General features: G+C 39.6%; 1 protein-coding gene across 9 annotated transcripts in view; it reads right to left on the bottom strand.

Moving 5' to 3' along the window:
* The window catches only part of RUNX1T1 (RUNX1 partner transcriptional co-repressor 1), a 116237-nt gene that overhangs the window by 60208 nt on the left and 34008 nt on the right, over positions 1-22021 (bottom strand). The window contains exon 1 of one of the 9 annotated variants that reach the window (XM_027777749.2): positions 20549-20847. The exons of 7 other annotated variants lie outside the window; for them this stretch is intronic. In XM_027777749.2, coding sequence (XP_027633550.1) covers positions 20549-20555 — 7 coding nt within the window. In that variant the 5' untranslated portion in view covers positions 20556-20847. Of the gene's footprint in view, positions 1-8924; positions 9019-20548; positions 20848-22021 lie in introns of those variants that run through there. One more of the 9 variants, XM_027777748.2, reaches the window with a different exon arrangement.

Here is a 22021-nt window from a genome sequence, read left to right as displayed (position 1 = left end):
GAGGTGCTCACTACCTCCAGCACGCAGAAGAGCAATCAGAGCAACCACTGGTCAAACCCACTCCTTGGATGCCTCTACAAGCTACAGAGGTGACAACCTCTCCACCTTAGCAATCACTGTCTTCACTGCTCCTATACCTACAGAGGAAACCATGGGGGTGTTTTCGGATGTAGCTTCCCAAAGGCTCCTCAACCAGCAATTTGCTTCCTTTTTGTACAATCTTCTCCGGAAGACTTAGTAGACATGCAGGATTGCATGTTATTTGACAAACTACAGATAAATTTAGAATGATATCTAGGAAACTCAAATGCCATCAGCATCTAATCGGTATCATTTGTATACTTTTAACGTACTCAACCACACATAAGCACATGTCTTTCCTACCAGAAGTAAGAACATTTTCTCTCCCAACACCAGTTAAAATTAAAATTCCAAACTTGCTCTCCAGAAACCTATTTATGTTTTTAATCCAAAGTTTTGTATGGTCCTAAATTAACAGCAAATAGTTTGTTACACACACCAAAAAGTCTGAAGCAAAATAAATATTAATTCCTTTATTTTTAATCCACTTACAGAAAATGTAAAGCATAGCTCTACCCATTTTAGAAAGGTCCTAGGAGAGTACTGATACCAGTATTCCATTAGATTTAACTAGAACTGAAGTCTCCAAAACAAGATAGATAAAATAATCTAAAATAACTTATTGAGATTCAGGGCAACTTTAAGAACTAAATTACTCTGCCAGCAAAAAAAGATATTATGGCTGTGCTTTTAAAAGCACTGCTTTATGTTTATAAAACATGCCAGAAGTCCCTTAGGCACAAAAAGAATCAAACATGGGTGTAAGAGGTGGTATTTCCATGGCTATAGATCTGAAAGATGACATAGGGACTACTGAGAGGGTAATGGATATACATCTGGCTTTGCTTGGTTTGAAACTGTGGAATTTGTCACGATCAAATCAAGATCCTTTAAGGTACGGAGTGGTGTTGGCCAGTCTGGGACAGACTGCTCCTCACCTTATGGATCAAGCTCTCAAATCCCATCTCTATCAGATCGCGCCATTTTAGCCATCCAAGAACCCACTTCTTCCCAGTAATATTTCAAACAATGAAAAGTTTGTTCTTGTCGGTCAGATGCACAGGCCTGGGGAGCAAGACCTTACCCATAAGACAGACAGCACAGGCCGCCAAAGCTCCTTTCCAGCAAGTACCAGTCCAGTCCAAGGAAGGCTGCTAATTTCTGCCGTCTAACGCGGGTCAGCTAAATTAGCAGATTAGACTTCCCATATACTCAATTGAAGAGTTAGAGGCTCTAATGTATTAATTCCTAAGGCTGCTAAGTCAGATGGTATAAACATTCCCATATAGATCTAGGTCCTTTGCCTCATGAGAACCACCGGCAATCCGACTGCTCCAGCAGCCTGGCTGGTGTACACGAGAACTGGCGGTCCGCAGTTGCCAGGCATACTAACGCCTTGGTTTCTATTCAGCCAGCCAAGACAGGTATTAATCCACCGATACAAAATAGATAATGAAACATATTTCCCCCAGAAACCCTCACTCAGGTGCTGCCACTATTACTTACTGCCGCTGCCAGTGACAGAAAAGTGAAGCCATAGGCTTTTCTCCTGTATTGGTATTATACACTGACAATCTTCAAGTAGTGCAATTTATCACCCTAATCAGTACTTAGGCATTTGTGGAAATACACACTTTGGAAGACTATCATTTCAGATCATCAGATGATGCCATTAACATCTTGTGTTTACATGACTGACTGTCTAGACAGAGTGTGAGAAAATACTCATTATTAGTTACAAGTCAGCTCCTCCTCGATGCTGCATATCACACCAACTGTCTTTTATTTTGGGTAGTGGATTGCACCTGAAAGCAGCAGCGGGGAGATGGGAGGAGGGAGAGCGAATGTCAGAAACTTCACACGGAATTAAGGTCCTCCATCTCAAACACTTTCTTAGATGAGGTAATATTACTTATTGACAAATAAGCTCACAAGCAAAAACCAAATGTTACCATTAGCAAAACCAGATGCATATTTCAAATCAATTTTTTGGCCTAACATATCATATGCATACTTAAAACTTAATCTGAAATAATATAAGCATGCAAAGAAAGAGAAAGGAAGAAACTTGTGCATGTCATGTAAAATCAGACTAACAAATGTAAAACCAGATTAAACTCCTCTCTGAAGCCAGTGAATTCACAGAAATTTCACACTTGCACAGAAATCAGGTGATCTCAACACAGGAAGAGAGGCATCAGGTTAACCTTGCACACCCCACCCCCAGAAACACTCAGAATATGTGCTTAACTACAGATAATGAAAACAGCTATAGGTAAATGAGACCACTCACAGGGCATACAATTACGCGTGACATTTCTAGACCTTAAAGTATCACAGCAGTCTTAGTCTTGCACAATAAAACTTAAAACTTCCTTCTTTTAAAGTTTCTTCCCTCTGATTTGAATTTTAAATATCAGACTGCAACAACAACAACAACAAAAGCATACAGTTGAAGCTTGAACTGGAAAAAAAAATCAACAATTATTACAAAATTCACAGAAAATATAAACTTAAAACAAGTTGAGGTGTCATACCAATGCCATGCTTGACAGTTGTTCAAAACATGTTTCATTTCATACCCAGCAAATTCAAATTAAATGTATTCTTTCCCCCACCCACAACAAAAACAAAAAAAAGGTTTTTGTATTTTTAGAACCTCATTTTCATCAAGCCAGCTAAACCCACTACTCCAACACAGCAATTTAATATTGACCTTTGTGGATCAGTGCAGCTTCCATGGCTTACTTCTATATACGTGCCTATATGTGTACTTGTGTGTGTATGTGCACGTGCATTTAAACACATATTTAAGCTAGGTTTACTTACTTGATTTTGTATATAAATATACTTATGGTGATTTATTTTTTTTTTACATTCTGCTTCAGAAAATTGCAAGAAAGAAATAGTTTACAGTTACACTGAAGGGAGTGTTAAATGGAGGTGAAACTATAGGGTGAGAAGTCAGACACCAGAGAGAGACCACTCAATGCCACAAGTGCAAGGGAAATATTGACAAAGTAAAGAAGTCTGATGCATTTGAACTCTGAATGTTCAACGCGGATGCACTTAACCCTTGGTAATTCAGTATGATTTCTTAGACATGAAAAGAACCTCATGTACATGAAAAGAATCTTATGAAAAGCAGATTTAATTCTCTTTGTGCTACAGAAACACCATACACTTGGCTTTGGGTCTACCTGGATAGATACATTTTGCTTCAGTGAGAAGTGGATTAACCAGAAAAGGAGCCATTATTATGAGAAAGGGGAGAATATTCACAGAATTGTCTAGGTTGGAAAAGACCTTTAAGACCGTTGAGCCCAACCAGTAACCCTGCACTGCCAAGTCCACCGCTAAAGCCCGTCCCTAAGCACCACATATTCAACAGGAAGAAAGAAACTGTGTGGCGGGGCAGAGGGTGGTTGGGAGGGCAGCAGGGCAGGCTCTTCCCATGGGATGGCAACAGCCCCGGGACGCACCTTCTGTGCTTGCTGGCGGCACTGGAGTGTCGGATAAAAGGGTACACGGATAAAAGGGTACATGTCAAGAAAGACAAGAACAGTTGCTGGAAACTGTTTACGGGCGCCTGCTGACCACTAGTGGGAGCTGGCATTGTGCAGCTGCCCGGGAAAAACTCCCACTCCCTGCGCGAAATTCAAAACAAATAGCAAGGTAATCAGAAAGCCAAAGGGAGATGCTTTAAGAAAAGTTCTCTCCAGTATCAAAAGTTAACTTCAGCCATGGTGATACAGGAAGGAAGCTTATGATACTGTGTATGTATACGTCAGTATGGGCTGCTGTTTGCACAGTAACAAACAATTTCTCTCTAAATTTTTTGTTATAGACAGTTCTTCCTCAAAAGAATAACTAGGCAGTACTGGCTGCAACAGAAGACTATTGTCAGTGTCTCCTACTGTCACCTATATACCCCGGCCAAACAAGTCAGATGTTCCCCCTCCTCCCAAATTCCGCCACACCTGCTCCCCCCCAGCTCAGTTTTGGAGACGGCTTTCTGTGTCAAGTACTCAAAAAGCAAAACTGCAGCAGGCAGCACATCAGATGGTGGCATGCCTACAATTCCAAACTATATCCAGTCATAGGAACCCAGATTGTGTTCACAAAAATACAGCCATGTGATTATACGTAAATTTGAAAATATTCCACCAAAATTTAATTATTTTTTTTTGGGGGGGGGGGGGGGGGGGGCACCAACACACAGAGAACCAAACAAAACCTGCTATTTTCTTCACATCTGTAATCAGTCAGATAGCTCAAATGGCAAGCAGGGTAGAAATACAGGGAAAAAATTACTAAGATGGCTCGCATAGATCTTTATAAGCATCCTTCTGGCACCACATACATATCAATAAAGCTAAATTTCAACGGCAAAAGCAATTCAAAAGCACAGAGAGATAGTGACTGTACTGGGATCTCCTGTGAGGATGTTTCTTTGTGGTCTTCAGTTGGAATAGAAGATGTAAAACACATTAGTAGTTGTCTGGTAGGCTTTAAACTGCCTGGGTATGAAGAAATAAAGAACTGCTAAACTGCAACAACTATCCAAGGCAAGTTCTGAAATTATGAAATGAAATTTTTTAAAAAGGGAAAACAGGAGTACCTGGATAAAATACTGAACAGTTAACAAGAGTAACTGTCCCCAAATGAGTTCCCATCCATTATCTTTTTCATAATTATTGCAACAGAGCAAACACCTTCAGTAACTGTGCATACAAATGACCTATTAGAAACTTAACAGGTCATTTCCAAAAGTGATTATAGCCCTGACTTAAAGAGCTACTCGGTTTTGCACATAATTCTGTTCAATGCCAACAATCTGCACAAAATTAAGATAAAATGTGTTTCCACAAGACTAAGTGGAAACAAACTTTCAGAAACTAAGACCATCACTTCAGAAGGTATGAGGTGGTAAACACTGATGAATCAAATGCAGTCATTTTCATAACTGAAATGTTAAAAAAATTGCTTTTGCTTGTATTCTGGTGTCAGGAGAATGGGAAGAAAAGGCAGCAATTACATGTTAGAGCTCTTACAATGCCACATGCTATAATTAAATGATGATGGGTGTAACAGCAAAAAGTCTAAGGTTAGATAGAAAGGATAAAAAGTATAATAGGTTATCAGAGTGGACATCTGCTATAGATCACAGTATGAACAGCAGAAACGTGTGAGTAGATAAAGATACCTCAGCCAACTCTTTTTAAGAGTTCTTGCAACAAGAGGATGCTCTTCATCACAACGGTCTTTATGGGCCCTGTTTCTTAATGGGTAGCTGTTTGTGCCTTCGCTGTAAGTGAACACGGAATAGGTTTTATATTAGAAAATATTAGAAAATTATTCAGAGCCACTATTTAAGAAGAGCAATAATGAACAGGAGGTAGATGTGCAGCTTCCTCAGTTGCTGAGGTTGTTAAGAAACAGTAGGAGACACAGAAACAAATCCTGGCACTCCCACTGTGAATGGCTTGGGCATGTTGTAAAGAAGTTAACTGAGCAAAACCAGAATAGGCTCACTTAAAATGTGTAGGGAAAAAAGGTAAGAGCAAGCATACCAAGCCACATTAACCAGAGGAAACAAAAGAAATACCAGCTTCCATTCATCGAGCAGATAAATGAGAAAACAAAACTATAAAAATCTTTAAGCTTAACTGAAATTGAACAAAGACTGTGACAACTAACAGACAGCTACAGCATTGGCATAGCTTGGGTTTAAATCTCAATCTTAACGGCTGAGAAAGAAATGGGTGAGCAGGGAATGAAACTAGGACCCAAAAAACCCCGATTCTGGAAATGTGTATCTGATTTTTTACAGGAAGGAGTGAAACAGAAAATGGGATTCTGATATTGATTGTTCTTCCCTCATTTCCTCTTCTAGCACGAAAAGAGAGAAAAGAAGAGGTAAAAGCAAAGGTGCTATTACACCATTCAGTCAGGCCTGGGATCTCAGGAGTCTCTTGGCATACCTTCCATTCCTCCAGCAACCCCAAACCCTGACAAGAATGGGGATGAGAAACTGCATCACCTTGTAGGTTCTGCAGGGAGCCAAGCAGCCTTGTCATTTATTACTCTCTCACTACTTCTGTTTCTTTTTCTTATTGTTTAAAACAATCTATCTTTCCTTTTTTTTTTTTTTTTTTTTTTTTAACCATCTCAAATGTAGACTCCAAACACATGCTCTGCATCATGTTATGTCATACTGGAGCAGCTCCTTGAAATGCTGAACTTCACTTATGATTATTTATCTAGAAGCTTTGAGTTTTTTTAAACTGTGTGTATTTTGTTGGACTGTATCTAGTGAAAGTTAAACTCCTAAGCCTTCAACCTGCCATCTCAAAGAAGCTGATACAAAAGAGTCCAAGTAGAGTTTACTGTTGGTCTGTAATGAGAGTAAAATTATAAATCTCTGTACTGAAAACCAGCTGCTTCATTCTCAACTCGGATCCCCCCCCACCCCCACTTTCTTCTGCATTCTAGCTAGCATACAGCTGTAATAAATGTGGCTTTTCTCACAAGCCGTGCAGATGTTAACAGTTCTGTAGGACATCAAGAAACATTTCAAGAATCTTGTAAGTGCTGACTAAACTTGCTTGAATTACCCACACTACCTCCTCCACATTCCTATTCAGTAACATTAGCCTTCGTGAATGTATTAAGGGAAAAAAAAATTAGCATTTAAGCCAAGACATTAATACCTAGGTCTAAATGCACTATCAATAAACAAGGAATGTTCTTAAGCCATCAGACAACAGATATTCAGATAGCAAACCAAAAGAATTCAATTTATTCTTTGTCAAGATGACTAATGCATTTTTCATTCCTTATCTATGCAAGGAGTGGCTAAGTGACTGTCTGAAAATATATATTTATAAAAGTCACGGCTGGATGTATTTGAAAGAATGTATCAGAAGTATAGCAAGATCTTTTCTTTTCTAGTAATCAAGTGGATTAATACTAAATTAGAGCGAAGGAGTTCAAAGTGCTACCTAGTACATTTTTATTAGCATGACAGTCATATGCATTAAAGATTAAGCTAAAGCCTCAAACCATAGTTGGTTCTGGGCAGCAGCAACAGTCCAGCTGTGCAGGTGGAGGACTAGATACCAAATGCATTCATTCAGAGGTCTGTGCTAGAGACACTGTTTTATATTCTTCCCTCTTCAAGCAGTGTGCTGGTTTTGGCTGTGGTAGAGGAGACACAGCCGGGACAGCTGACCCCAACTAACCAAAGGGATAGTGCATACCATACGATGTCATGCTCAGCAATGAAGGTAGGGGAAAGGTTGGCCAGGGGACTGCTGCTTGGAGACTGGCTGGCTGGCCATCAGTCAGTTGGTGGTGAGCAATTGTTTCCACTTGCATCACTTGTCTTTCCTGGGTTTTATTTCTCTCTGTTATTTTCATCATCATCTTCGTCATTATTATTAAAATTATTATTATTAGTAGTAGTAGTAGTATTAATATTATTTTTAAACTGCTTTTATCTCAGCCCATGAGTTTTCTCACTTTTACCCTTCCAAATCTCTTCCTAGGGCATCCTGCTTGGGAGGGGACTCAGTGAACGGCTGTGTGGTGCTTAATTGCTGGCTGGGGTTAAACCACAACAAGCAGCAAGCTTAGTCTCCTTTTTTGGGTAGGACTTTCAAAACACATGAAGCCGTTTAGAAGCACAGTCACCAACAAAGGCAAATGTGCCTAGTACTCATGTATTACTCCAGACACTTGAAAATCCCACATCAAATACCCTACCCTGTGTGTAAATTTCACACTTTCAAAACCTACTGGAAGGAGGGCTGCAGAGCGATTCACAGCACTGAGCCATAAAAGGATCCCAATCTTTGACAAGTTCAGAAACAAAATGTGCAGTCGAGAGTTTCTATGGCACAGTTTGGAGATTGTCTCCAGTCAAGTGTCAATCTCAGCAGTTTCAAAGAGGACAGGGTAGGGAGAAATAAAACAAACATATCAGTACATTTCCTGCAAGGGATCAATAAAAAGACCTCACTCCTACAAAGACTTACCTACCTGCTCAACTTCAGATACTTATCCTATTATGGTGGCACAGCTGAAATTACAATCAAGTCTTGAAGACGCAGGGCCCAAATAATTTACCATGAAATGCGGAATTCAGGGTATCGTTTGTTCTTTAATATAGCAATATAGGAAACCTGAATATAAAGCAGAATTGCATCATGCTATTTTTAAATGCTTCCTCACACTGCTTTTAGAGTAATTTCATCAAAATGTCATAAAAAGTGCGCTTGAGCGTTTTGAGATAAGCAAAAAGACAATAGACTACAACGTTAAAAAGAAGTTAATGTAATATTAGCAGAAACTATGTAATTAGCTAGTCCAAAACCTCAACCTGTCTTTAAGCTTCCCCAAACAAAATAAATTGGAAGGAGATAGCAGGAAGAACTAAAAAAAAAGGAGGGAAAAAAAAAAAGAGAGGGAAAAGAAACCCCACACGAGCCAGAGTCCCTCACTACTGTTATTCCTCCCCGAGCGGAAATGCTCAGCTCAGCCATGGCTTAGGAGGCATAAACATCATTGAAATTCAAAGGCAGCTCCGAGAAAGAGGATGCCTCAATTGGTATGCAAGTGGCGCTTTCTCGCCCTGAATACATTATGAACTTGCAGCATGCTAATATGCCATGCTATCATAAGCACCAGATGGAACAGTAGGCAGTATATGTCCCATCAAACCTCAGGAAGATGTATTAATGTTCCTGCTCTTTTTTTTTTTCTTCCCTTCCCCTCCCCCCTTCCCTACTACAACCCTTCAGCTGTGTCCCTAGACTGGCACATTTCTTAGCATCAGTCACCTGCTCCTGAAGCACAGTTCTCCAGGGTTGCCTCATCTTCACCAGGTGGTGCCATGCATCTTTTCAATCTTTTTTATCGCAGAAGGTAAAGGCCACAAGATGTGTCAGGCTGTGCTTAGTGAAGGGTACCGAGTACAAAAGATAACATCACGAGATAAATGATAGATGAAAAAAGACTTCGGGTTTAAAGCTAGCACAATTGTTTTAAATTATGCATAAGTAGCGCAGCACAAATTTCCCCCTCAGTACTACTAGCAGATGAAGAACTGAAGGGCAGTGGCAAAGGGTAAGATTTTCTGTGCAACCGAACAAACCAGAGGAAACTGGATTAAAGATCTTTGAACTGAATTCCTTTTTTCACCACACTGGAAATGTTTTCAGAGAAGACATACACAGCCATTTACTGGGTAGGGGACAGGGTTTAATTCTAAATTGGAGCATGAAAATGGCACACAAGCAAATTAGTTTACAGGATTTTGACAATGATGATAATATTGTTAATAATAATATCAATGATATTATTAATATTATTATAATTATATTCTTTGGCTTTTACAACTAAAAAACTGCTTAGACCTGTATGTATCATTCTAAAGAAGTGTAGTATTTTAATACTGCTTTGCACCATTAATGAACTCAATCCCAAGCAGGTTTTATATGACTAAAGAGAGATGTAATCTAGTATTCTGCGTGAAAGTATGTGCATACGCATACAAAACTAAAACACAAACGTTCTGGTATCACCTGAACTTTTCCTATCTATTCATAGAAATATGCCTCCTATTGAAATAAACAGTTTGCAAGAAAATTTTCTTTTTTTTTTTCCCCCTTCTGCTGGGCCCTTCAAAAGATAAAATCAGGTCCTCAAGACAGAAAATGAAGAGGTCTGTGCATTCAAACCACAAGTAAGAAAGACCTGAAATGGCTGAAGAAAAGCAAATCAGTTATTTTTTATCTGAAGTATTAATGTTCACGTGTTTTTCAGCAAGAAATCACATCAGTAAACATTTTGCTGACTTCTGATATTTTACAAACCACCTGCTGTTTTACAAACAGCTCTTACTATGCATGTAAATCTATCATTTTCCTAACAACATTAGCCTCTTCATAAATACAGCCTAATTCTGTAAGATGCTGAATATTCACAACTCACAGGAACTTTTCTGGGAATTAACACTGGTCAAAACCTCGCAAGAGCTAGTTACACAAGTTACCTGTTGCATATATAAGAAGGACTGTTCCAAGTATTACAGGTCTGGTTAACAGGGATTTCCCCCTACTCATCCAATCCTCACTAAAATAAAGAATAATCACATTTTTCTTTCAAACAAAACACTTTATGACTGTTATTCACAAGTAACAGGCTTTACTGTAGCATCTATTATGTCCAGACAGACTCTAATGCAAGGATGTCCTAGGGACTAAGTCAGAAATCAGACCATTTTTTTTCCTTTTTCTCTTCCTACTGAATATTGGGGGGCTAGTTAATATATAGCCTTTAAGGGTAATTTGCTAGATTATGATTTGCATTGTGCAAATAAGCCTATTTAAGTCCATTATCCTGTATTATAAAGTAATTTCTGACACCTTAACTGTGCTCAATTTAATTACAACACACTGAAACAGTACAGCTGACTCCCAAAGGAACCTGTTTGGATCAGATGATGATGATATATGCTAGCTGCTGACCATCTTTCACCATCAGATCTGCAACCAACTGCTTTAAAAAACAGTATCAGAACATCTGCATCATCATAATACTTTGTGGCAAAAAGCCCTCCAAACCCAGCAATTGCATGCAACAACATAAGCAGACATAGTTAAAAACCAGCAGCTTCACTGTAATAACCAAAGGAGACAAGAAAAGGCTTTGATTTTCATTCAGCAAACATGAATTTCTGCAGCAGAATCCCCATTGGGTAATTCATCAAGGCACCTATTCTATATCTAGTGTGGCAAGACAGCAAAACCACTTACGAGCCTCCAAAAAGAAAAACACTTGTGACAAAACTATTAAGCATTCCTGGTGATTAAGTAATAGACACTCATTATTTCATGACTGTCTTGAACCAATGCCCCAGACAAAACCATGCAATCATATTTGCTGGTGTCAGGATGAAATCAAGGCATCATGATTTTCTGTATTCCTCCAAGAAAAAGCAAGTTATTCAGCAGCGTCCACAAAGATCTTTCTGAAACAATGTAGAAGTTAACTAAGGAGAGAGTCTATGATTTCTCTTGTGGCTCTGTGGAGGGATGCAGGAAGATACCTGAAATGTAGGTAGTATTTTTATCTTTGGAACTTTTACAGACTCTCAAGAGTGGTTTGCAGCAAAAGCTTTAAGGCAGCATAAAGAATTCTGTTTCTGTTGGTCTCTGAAGATGAAGTACCATTGCTTTCCTTCCTCAGAATGAAAGGAATTGGAAATTACTACTCTACCAATTGACATGTCAGAGGAAGAAGCCCAGCTGGCCAGCTGAGAAGCAACCACATACATCCAACCATTATTCCACCAAGACACGGTTCTGACTACACAGAGAAGTCTGAAGAGGGCAAAGAAAGACTGTGACACCAGCTCTCCCTCAGACGGCAGAGAACCTGCTATACAGGCTCTGAAGACTGCTTTCAGACCAAGCTCTCAATAGGAGTTTCATGCACAGATTCATCTCCCGCGCAGCAGCCTTGCTTATTAAATACAGAAACCCCCAAATACAGATTTGCTTTTACCACCAGAGAATAACGTAAAGGGAGGTGTAAGTAAATGAACAAAACAAGGTAAGCATTCTTCAAAATATTTTAAAATTTTCACATGAGAGACACAAAAAGTATTCCCACAGAGGCCACCATCTCACTTCTCCATTTGCAAGGGGACAAAATAAAGTGCTCGTGTTGACTATTAGAAATTCAGAAAAGTAAAATATACACTCATTACTGCACAGATCACCTTTAAAAATTGCAAATGACCTTGCTTTTGTTTCTGAAGATGGACTGTAGCCCAATGGCCATGTTGGTGTAAAATAACCGAATATCGATCGTAATGAAGTAATACAAATTACTTCTAAGACCCAATATGAGTGAGATTGACACAAGCTCTCTCTTTCAGGACCCTAGAGTGAGGAGATTCTACAGGACCATGGAAGGATGAACTCAACTAATATGGACCACTTGAATTCTAGAAACTGAGTTTTATCACTGTCCTCCCTCTGCCAGTGGAGAAATAAAAACCAGAAACACCAAAACCAAAGACATAGCAAACCAGTTTCTGAGAAGAAAACCAATGACTTTCAAAGCCATTCAATGACAGTGCCATCTGACCTCACTGGATAGCTCAATATACCCTTTCTTTTACAGATATAACCGAAGTTGCTTGAATCTTTCAGCTTTCTTTACCGTGTTAGTAACTCTCAAAGTTCCTATGGTTCACTCAGTGTTTCCCGGGGTATACTTTCAATATGATACAAATCCTGATTCCTTCTCAAAAAGAACAAGGTTATCGCATCCACGTTTTTTAAAGATCATTTTTGTACACTGTAGTGTTTACAGTTTACAAAGTCAAAAATAGTGTACCTTGTACAATTCCAGGCAAAGTAGCTAAAAAAACCTAGTAACACTATCCACAGAAAATGACCTCTTCTAACTTCAGTTAGCAAACTTTTTCCTAAGTAGAATACAATTAAGTGTGTGCAAAGCTAGCAGATATAATTACACAATCAACAATTATGTGGTGAAATGGACTGGAAAAATAAAATTAAAACAATAAATGTTAATTTGTATTTGCTAACCATGAATGATATGGCTGCTGCTCTGCAAGTCACAAAATCCTTAAAAAAGAAAAAAAAGTTCTCTGAAAAATTCAGGACTGATATGGGGAAGTGAAATATAAGAAAGTCTATGGAAATGGCATTAATTTGGATCATGAAACAGCTACAATGAAAATTCAAAGCTCTGTACACATGCTCACTGCCCTGGCTTAAAAGGGCCACCAGAATATCTTTGGAATGCACAGTTTAGAAGCAAAAATCAAATTATGGCTGTATTTTCATATGATACGAGTGCACACATTTTCCAAACTGCAATCTTGCGGCAGGAAGACTATTTGAGTCATGTGTGTTTGCACAACTCACAAAATACATATTAAGGAGAGATCTGAAAGAAGGAAGGGGAAAGGCCCTGTATCACTAAAGTGGGAGGTTACTCCTTTAGCAGGATGTGGTTTCAAAACAGGAGCATGACAGTGAACCCAGCACTGCTAGAAGAATCAGAGAGAAAGAGGGGACTACAAGAACCTGCACCAGAGATGCACAGGAGGGCTCCCAGAGCTTGGAGAAGTGGATTATAAACACATAAAGAAAAATTTCAATAAAGCATCAGAACTGAAAGGGTGCCAAGTCAAATTTGAGAGATGCTTTCTGAATTACTTATAAAGACAGAATAGTGCATTAACCTGCAGAAGAGAAAAGATGTATCAATAAGCTGGAAGGGGCAATGGACTTCAAAATATATTCCTGCATCATCATTTCAAACCTCTTATAGTTAGGCATATGCAAATCCCACTTCCTCAAATCCCAATTCATTACAGCAAACCCCCTTTTTTAACCAAGAATGATACACGCCTGACCCTACACCAGATCTGCATGAACTGGCAGTATGCTTGAAGGGTTACCAAAATGCATTTTTCTTCCTTATTCCTCAGCCTCTCCTCCAAGAGGTGATCAATACTAATTCCTTTTGCTCTTCTATTTCCACACTTCTTTTAGTCTTTGTCAGCTCAGTATTGTCAATATGCAAAAATACAGCACAGCTTGTTACAGTCTGCTTCCAAAGGGTTGTCTGTAATGAATGAGAACCATACAAGCAGTACTCTTAATAACTGTGTCCACTGCTGACGGTATTTCCTTTCAAACTTCAGAAAGATTTCCTGCCACCTCTGATTTACATTTTGTGCCCATTTAAAAGCACAGTTACGTTGCAGGCACTGTTCCAGAACATATATCTACATTAATACTGAAATAGCTGACTGGATAATTTAAATTAATTCAGATGTGTGGGTCCTACCAGGTAGTTACTCCTCATGAAAATTTCACAAGACTGCCAGATCCCAAGAGTGAGAAGCAGCAGAAATAAATGCACAACTCATTATGTAACATCATGGAAAAGCTCAAGTAGGGCTGTAGCTTCATGCCATAGGAATTTGGGCAGGAGATTTTTAGAAGCTGGATCAATTCAGTGTCTCTTTTGACACTACAGCCTTAAACCAGATGCAAGAACATTACTACCAGGTGGTGTGCTGTAGCACAGGGAGAAAACCAAGAAGTCTGTGAGCCTCCAGTCGAAGCAGCTCCTCTCAAATCCCAGGGTCTCCAGCAAATTCTCTCAAGTTTTTTCTGCAATTAATGTTCACGAGGCTTCCACACTCTGCCTATAACTGGCAGTAAAGACAAGTTTACTAGTAGGGAAAAAATAAAATAAAAAAATAAAAAAAAACACCCAACAGCACAGAGAAATAAATTCAGCTTTGGTATGTGGAAGCACAGTTCCACTAGCTACCATGGGAAGGAGTTGCAGCCCTTTCAGCCAGCACTGAGCCTGACAATTCTCCTCTACTGACAAAGTTCATTCTGCAAGTTACAGACCAAGTAATCGTTTCAGATCAGATGCAATTAATAAGCAAATTCAGGTGCCCAGAATCCAACACTGCTGAAATTTTCCTCTGAAACACAACACCAAACACAATGCCATGGACTCCTCTGCTCTCCCCTACAGTGTACAGGGCTGAAGAACCTCAGACTGGGTATCCAAAACAGCTATCTGATCCAACAGAACAAAGAATCATCATGAAAACTGAAGTGACCTCAGGAGATCAGATAGTCCATGTCCTTCAGCCTCAAAGCATGTGCAGTTACATCAGGTTGCCAGGGGTTTGTCCAATATGGTGTCCAATAATGGAAATACCACTATCTCTCTGGACATCATGTTTCAGTGTCTGATCACCCTTATGATGAAGAATTTCCTGGTGTCTGCTTGGGGTTTATCATGGTCCGTTACTTGAGCCTGCTGCCTCTCACCCTACCACTATGCACCTCTGAGAAGAGTTTGGCCCCATCCATCTTCTCTACACCCTCCCATTAGGTAGCAGACATCTCACGACAGAAAAGATGGTATCAAGTTAGTTATATTTAACTAGGAACTGCCTACAATTCACCCACAGGGAAATACTGGAGACAGGACACTTTACCCCTGACTTTCAAGAGCTTCAGTAACTTGGAGACATGGGATCCACAGTACTGCTCCCTCCTCCAGAAAAGATGTCCATATCCCCACCTTTAGAAGATTGGCAAGTAGAACTGGTTTGCGTAAGACGCAGCTAGGTGAGAAAGAAGGGGTGAGCTTTGATTTTATTCAAGTCTTTTGAGTGGAAGCCTTACACTGGGAATGAAAGACATGAATCCAAATCCTCCTTCTGCTTGCTCAAACTCAGGTCTGTAGTGTATTCCCTTGGCGGGGGGAGCTACTGCCCAGCAGAAGCTTATTCCAGACACGAGTAATCTCCATCACTCTTGCCCTGCCCAGGAACTTGGCAGGGTACATTTCAGGAGGGACCAAGGCCTGGGGTTAGCAGCAGCAAGGAGGAAGCTGCTCCTGCACTGGTCCCGCTCTTCAAGGCAGAAAGAACAAATGTACATCGCAAAATGCAATGAGGTGCAGAGACGACTGAGCTTGTGGAGAGCTGAGCCAGTGAATATAGATAGCATGGTACAGCTCAGCAAGGGCCTCACCAGCTTCGCAGAGGAACTGTGTGAATGTGGAGTTAGCATAGCAGGATACTGAATGAAATCAGCTCTGCCAAGCGGGCCAATATGGCTAGACTATGTCTCCGTACAAGTAAAAATCCATGCGCTGCTGTGCCCTATGGATTTCCTGATTTAATCTCTACTCGCCTCAGCATCGCTGGCTCCGCTCCGTTTCATATCGCACACATTTCTGGGAACAAAAAGTAAGCCTGCACTTGTGAAGAGACCAGTGTTTCTGAATATGTGTTGGGCTTCCTCCGAGTACCTACCAGTTCCAACTGTGCAACCGACCTCAGGCACAGGAATGCTTCGATTCTGAAAATATATAGGTGTGAACTCAGCACTGGCCTGCTTAACCCTATTGATACTGAGACAGATCTTAGCATGCGCAGATACAGCTCAACATGCTCAGGAAACTTTAAAGCTGTAACCGTGATGCATCTGTAATGAGGAGAGAGTTGAGGCACGCAATTTTGGATTTGGAAGTCAGATACTGCTTGACATGCAGAAGTTGTCTTGTACACTTAGCTTTAGTCTGTGGCCTGGTAGCGAGAGATCAGGCTTCAGATGATGTTTTGTAGAGTTATTCTTGATGTACATACTTGGAAGAGAAAAGGATGCAGCAAACAAACCAGAAAACTGGTACAGGTCCTGAAAAGGACCAGATATCATGTCTTCCTTCTACTCTTAGATGTATTAACTTCTCTGTTCAGACTTTTCAAATTGGTATGCCACATCATTTTAGAATTCAGCCAAAATTGGTATTCAAGCCTTTTTTTTTAATTGCATGTACACAGATCACATTGATTTGGAAGGTACGATGATTGTGCAGTAAATATGTGTGGAGTCTAAAATCTTCAAATCAAGATGTGATCGGTGCTAAACACCCTATGCACACCAAGGAAGTATCAGTCCTGAGAAACTGATTTGTTTGTTCCTCTCCAGCTAAAGGTCTGAGTTGGAAAGCACTACATCTTCAGATGGGAAGAGTGTTTGGGACCCTATTTAAAAATACATATATTAACAGCTATTTCTGCAGCACGACCTGCATTCCCTGATGTGTTAGTTACCTTCCATACATTCATAGCAAGATGCAGTTCACAGCCCCATGTGTTAAAAGTAAGGGCAATAATGTCATGCAGATTTTGAAGTGTATTACTACCATAAAAGAAGAAGAGACTACAATACTTTGAAAACCAAGCCATTACACGTTGATTTTCAAACCCTATAACATGTATCTGAAGAACCCAGTGACCCATGGTCCTATTAGGGAGACAGCTTTTTTCTCCTATCTGAATCCCGAAGAAGATAAAGTCATTATGTAGGATGATTGGAATAATGATGCAAGGATAACACTCAGACTTAAGTATTTCCAGACACATTTTCCCTGTTTGGCAGGAAACTTGTTTTGTAAGACACAGAATTGTCCTAATATAACAGCATAGCAACTGCAACTTAGAACAAGTCGGTTAATGGACTCTTAGGAGACTTTTGCTGTACAACAGCATTTAGACGCATGTATTTAAAAAACAGGTGGATAATCCAAATGTTCAGTTACTAGGACACTAACAGTTATGTCCATGGCAATTTTGTTTCTGTTCTTTAAACAAATCATCACTTGCAAGCACTAATGTTAAAACCAGAAAGCCACTCTAGTACACAGTGGCTATAAATGCCAAATCAATTTTCAGCAGATAATAAAGTCCATGTTTTACAATCAGCAATGCACTGTTTTACTACCCAAAATGTAAGCTAATAATATATAGCTCTGCTAAATGGAAAATGCAGATATGCTGTTAAGAAACGGGCTGGCTGTGAGATGATGGATCATTTCTGCTGGGACCTTCTTAAAGCTATGTGCAAATGTTTTGAAAATATCACATGATGTGGCCATGTGTTAAAAATTACAGCCAGTTAAGTTCTCTGCTAAGAAAAATATGTGGGCAATTTATGAAATGCACTCCAGGATGGAGATATCTTAAGTAAAACCAGATTTTGAAAACAAACCCATTTTTTTTGAAACATGAACTTAAAAAAAAAAAAAGTTGCAGCCACATCTGGAGAGCAGAAGTAAAGAAAGGGTGGTCTGACCTAATACCAGGCCATCTTCTGAAAGAGCAGCATTATTTCTGAGCTACAATGACTGTGATCACTGATTGTCCTTTTAAGGAAACCATGCTGAATACTGCCATGGGCAATAATAAAGCATTTTGTAGGCCAACATCTGTTCTTTGAAAGTACTATAAAATGACTGATAGATTTGTAATGTTTCATAAATAAAGTCCGGAATAAACAGCTCAAAAAAAAAAAAAAAAAAAAAAAAAAAAAAAAAAGCCACACCACATTCACGGTAATCAGACAAACCTGTGTATGTTATTAGACCTGAACACTCGGTATCAATTATTTAGAGATAAACACTTCTTAGAGTTCACTACACAGAATGACAAAACTGTTAACTTTGTTACTGCAAGCTGCATGTTAACAGGATTATCTTCCTAGAGACTTTGCTTAGAGTTGCAGTAGTGCCTTAACAGAGGTCTGAATTGCTTTTACAGCCTTTCATTAGCAAGCCTTGCTGCTGTCACTTTGCCCTGACAGGATAGTGAGGAGGTGAGTGGCCAGTCGCAATTGTAACAGTAGGAGCAGTTCATCTTTAAAGGGCAAATTTAGTTTGTGTAAATGTTATCATTACACATAAAGCAGAATCCATTCTTATTACTTCCTGTTCTTTCCCCAAAAGAAGGACTTCAGATGTCAGAATCACTGAAGGGATGCTTCTGAAATCAAGACTTCACACATATACAAAAGGCACTGACATAATATCAGATTACATAAAAATACACGTCCTTTTAATCTCCTGTACATAATGTGCTTACTTTTAAAATACAAAATCTGCCCCAGATGGCTAATAATGCCCATTTGAAAAAACCAAACACCACAATATTAAAGGGCTAAAATATGCTGTGAACAGATTGAGAGGCAGTTCATCCTAGAGGAGAGTAAAAAAGTGCAGATGGGTGTCAAAAATAGCCAAGTGTCAGATCTGTTCAAGTATCTCCATTCTGGCACATGCTCCCAGTCACAGCTGTTAGTGTATTCTCTGTATCCAAGTGCAAGGTTTTCTAACACTCCGAGCTGACATTAAAACACACTTCTTGCTTGCTACTGCTTTAAGAGAATGCTGGAAATTAAAGATTTATTTAATGGTAAAGCTTAACGAGTATTGATAAGGATATACATACTCGAGTGCAGTGCATGCCATTTTGATTAAAGATGCATGAAATTTTAACCAGCAGGTAGATTAAGTAATTTAAATGCCAAAGGCTTAATAGGTTTTCAAAAACCTCCACTCTAGGCATTCCAACAGTTTGCCAATAGCCCCAAATAATGCACAGAGGGATCAAAGCTAGTAAGATTGTGTCGTTTTAGTACATTTAAATATCTTAATAAAATACACCAATAGTAAAGTGCATGAGAAGATGAGTTTCATACAAACATAAGGGAAATGTCAGTGGCTTCAAATTATGCAGAATGCACAGTTCTCCAAATTAATGAATTACCGTGGTATTTCTAATGAAGACCACGTTCCCAGGAATGTAATGCATACAAATCAAATTTGGCGTCTAAAGGGTTAAATTGACCTTTCATAGTCCTCAGTTGTTATCTATGCAAATTAATTTGCCCATATTTCAACCATATAAATCCTCTTAGCTTGTGCTTTGAGCAAACAGAGCCCACTTTCTTGTTACAACCAGAGGATCAGCAAACATACCAGCAGTGGGGTATGACCGTGTATAAAAAACCTAAAAGGAAAACATTCTTCCAACAACTGGCAATACCTACATGCAACTGTGGTTGCAGCAAACTGGCAGATACTGTTTCAAAACACCATCTGCGAGGTGTACAGACTCTCTGTGATCAAGCGTAGCCTCTTCTGCCTGTCCTACCCAAATAATCCACAAGAACCAGCCAGCTGTAGGATCTCTAGCCCTGTCTTTTTTTATCCAGACACACAGGCTGCTATAATCAGGCACATGGCTTTCTTCAGTCCTTCCCAAAGGGGAAAAAAACAAACACACCAAATTCAATCCACCTGGTCGTGGTCAAGCATCTCACAAAACCCCTCAGACAAATCACCCTGCATAGAAGCACCATTTTCATTGGCAATAACACTTATCAATTAGACAAGTGATCGTAAGATCCAAGGATAATATTTTCTTGAGGAAACCAACCTATAAAAATTTCCAGCTCCATAGCAGTCCCTGTAATGCAGCAGATTTTTTTATTGTTTTATTTTGAATCAACATATTTCAGTGATCTGCCTGGTGACAGTTAAGGACTACGGTTTAGGACAATGCTGCAATAATTTGTTTTATAAATCTCCCTCACTTCTTTAACATAAACAGCTTTTCAGAGAGATAATTTCAGCTGATGGGTGAACCGATCAAATGTTTGCAGATTCAAGGTACAGCTGGCAGTCATGAAAGCCAGCCCGAAGCTGTATTTCTCTTCAAAAAAATGATCCCCCGTGCAGAGACCTGCACCCACAAAGCGGGTGACTTTCTGCTATTTCTATTCCTTTTCACTGAAACATCCAGTCCTGCTGTAAGTATCATCTCTGGCAGTTCCCTTGCACAAATTCCCCTCCCCCAAACATATACACAACAGAATTAGCATCCACGATCGCTCTGTACCCGTATCAGCTTGCAAATCACCCTCTATATTAAAAGACAGAAAAAAAACCAAGAACAAGAAGGGAAAAAATACCATCAAAAAAAACAATTAGCGTTTCCTCATTTAAAACCAAAAGAGCTGCAATAATTTCAACTCACCAGGCATCCTTGGATAAAATATACCACACTGTAAATGGCTCTCTCCTAAAAGCAAGCTTATTTAGGGCTCAGTGCCTCCTGTTCTGGAATGAACAGAGAGAAGCGAGGAGGGCCATCAGAACTGGCTGTGGCAGCGTAGCTGGAGGCAGGATGCTGGGCGCGTGCGTTTGCCAGGCAAAGACAGATGGAGAGCTGACACTCTGTATTGCACTTGGAGCAGAAATGTGAATGATGACAGGAGCACATGTGGCCTTGAACCCAGCCCTGTCTCTTCAGGCAGAACAATGACAGGGATGTGTGTGCAAATTATCACAACCCCGGCTCCCCTCAGCTGACTCCTTTTACTCTACCTTTCACACCAAGTTCCAGATGACCAAAGAATAGAAACTAAAATGCAGAGTGATAAGCCAAACACTGAATTATTCATTTTTTCTTTAAAAGTTAACCCTTTCTTCTGCTGACAACAATTAAAGAGAAACGCATCGCTTTGAATCAGCTCTCCTCCAAAAGTGGAAACAAATTCATTCTTTATTTTAACAGCCATAATTTTGCACTCCATAGGACCACGTTTGTTTATTTAGCTGGAAATTCAAAACGTGCACAAGGATATATGAGAGTCCCCCCTCCTCTTCCTCCCCTCCCCACACTTTTGTCATTATTATGCCGTTTTACTATAGCGAACAAAGTATCAAAATCATTCCCTTTCTCAGATTCCCAGTAGTATGTGTAAAATAGAACACACTTAGAAAGCAGACCACTTTTATTTTACTATAGTGCTTTTAACCCCCTGGGATTCCTGCATTGATATGTTCCAAACATTCGCAGCTTACTCTCCTTTACCTTGCTTGGTGATCCATGGGGGATGAAAACAAAATCTTCCCTGTAAAGCTTTTTCAAGAGCTGAACAATCATGTCCTCCCAATTTCTGATTTTGCACACCCCTTAAATGTTTATCCTTCACATGAATAACGTATGCCTGGCTAGGTTCAATGCACTCTTCCCTATTAAGCTTTAATGGACACCATGATACATAAAACTACAAGTCTTTGTTATAGTGCTTTATCTAAAGCTGGCTATTTTCTTCTCAGCAGTCCCTCTTTAGTCCTTTGTAAAACATCTTTGCCTCTTAGGAGAAACATACGCCTGACTTGCATGCCTTCTGTAGTACACATAGCCTTGCACAAAATTCCAGGCACAAGGGGAAAAAAATCTTTTTTTAAAATTCTCCTCCCATTTAGCACTTGCAAAAGCTTCTCCCTTTAGTAACGAGTTATTTCTCCAGCAATTAGTTCGCAGATCCTGGTTCTGACTTTGCCTTTGTAGTATAGGTTTAAACTCATACAGAAAGGCAGCGATTCTCAAGTCAGATCTTCAGGAGCTGCATTCTTGTCAGTGCACGACTAATCATTTTGTACTTATTTATGCATCTCCCTGATTTTGTGTTATGCCATCTTCTGCCTCTACTACACAGCA

This window comes from Falco peregrinus, chromosome 3 (genome assembly GCF_023634155.1).
Source record: "Falco peregrinus isolate bFalPer1 chromosome 3, bFalPer1.pri, whole genome shotgun sequence".
NCBI lineage: Eukaryota > Metazoa > Chordata > Aves > Falconiformes > Falconidae > Falco > Falco peregrinus.
This window is presented reverse-complemented; position numbering and strand designations above follow the sequence as displayed.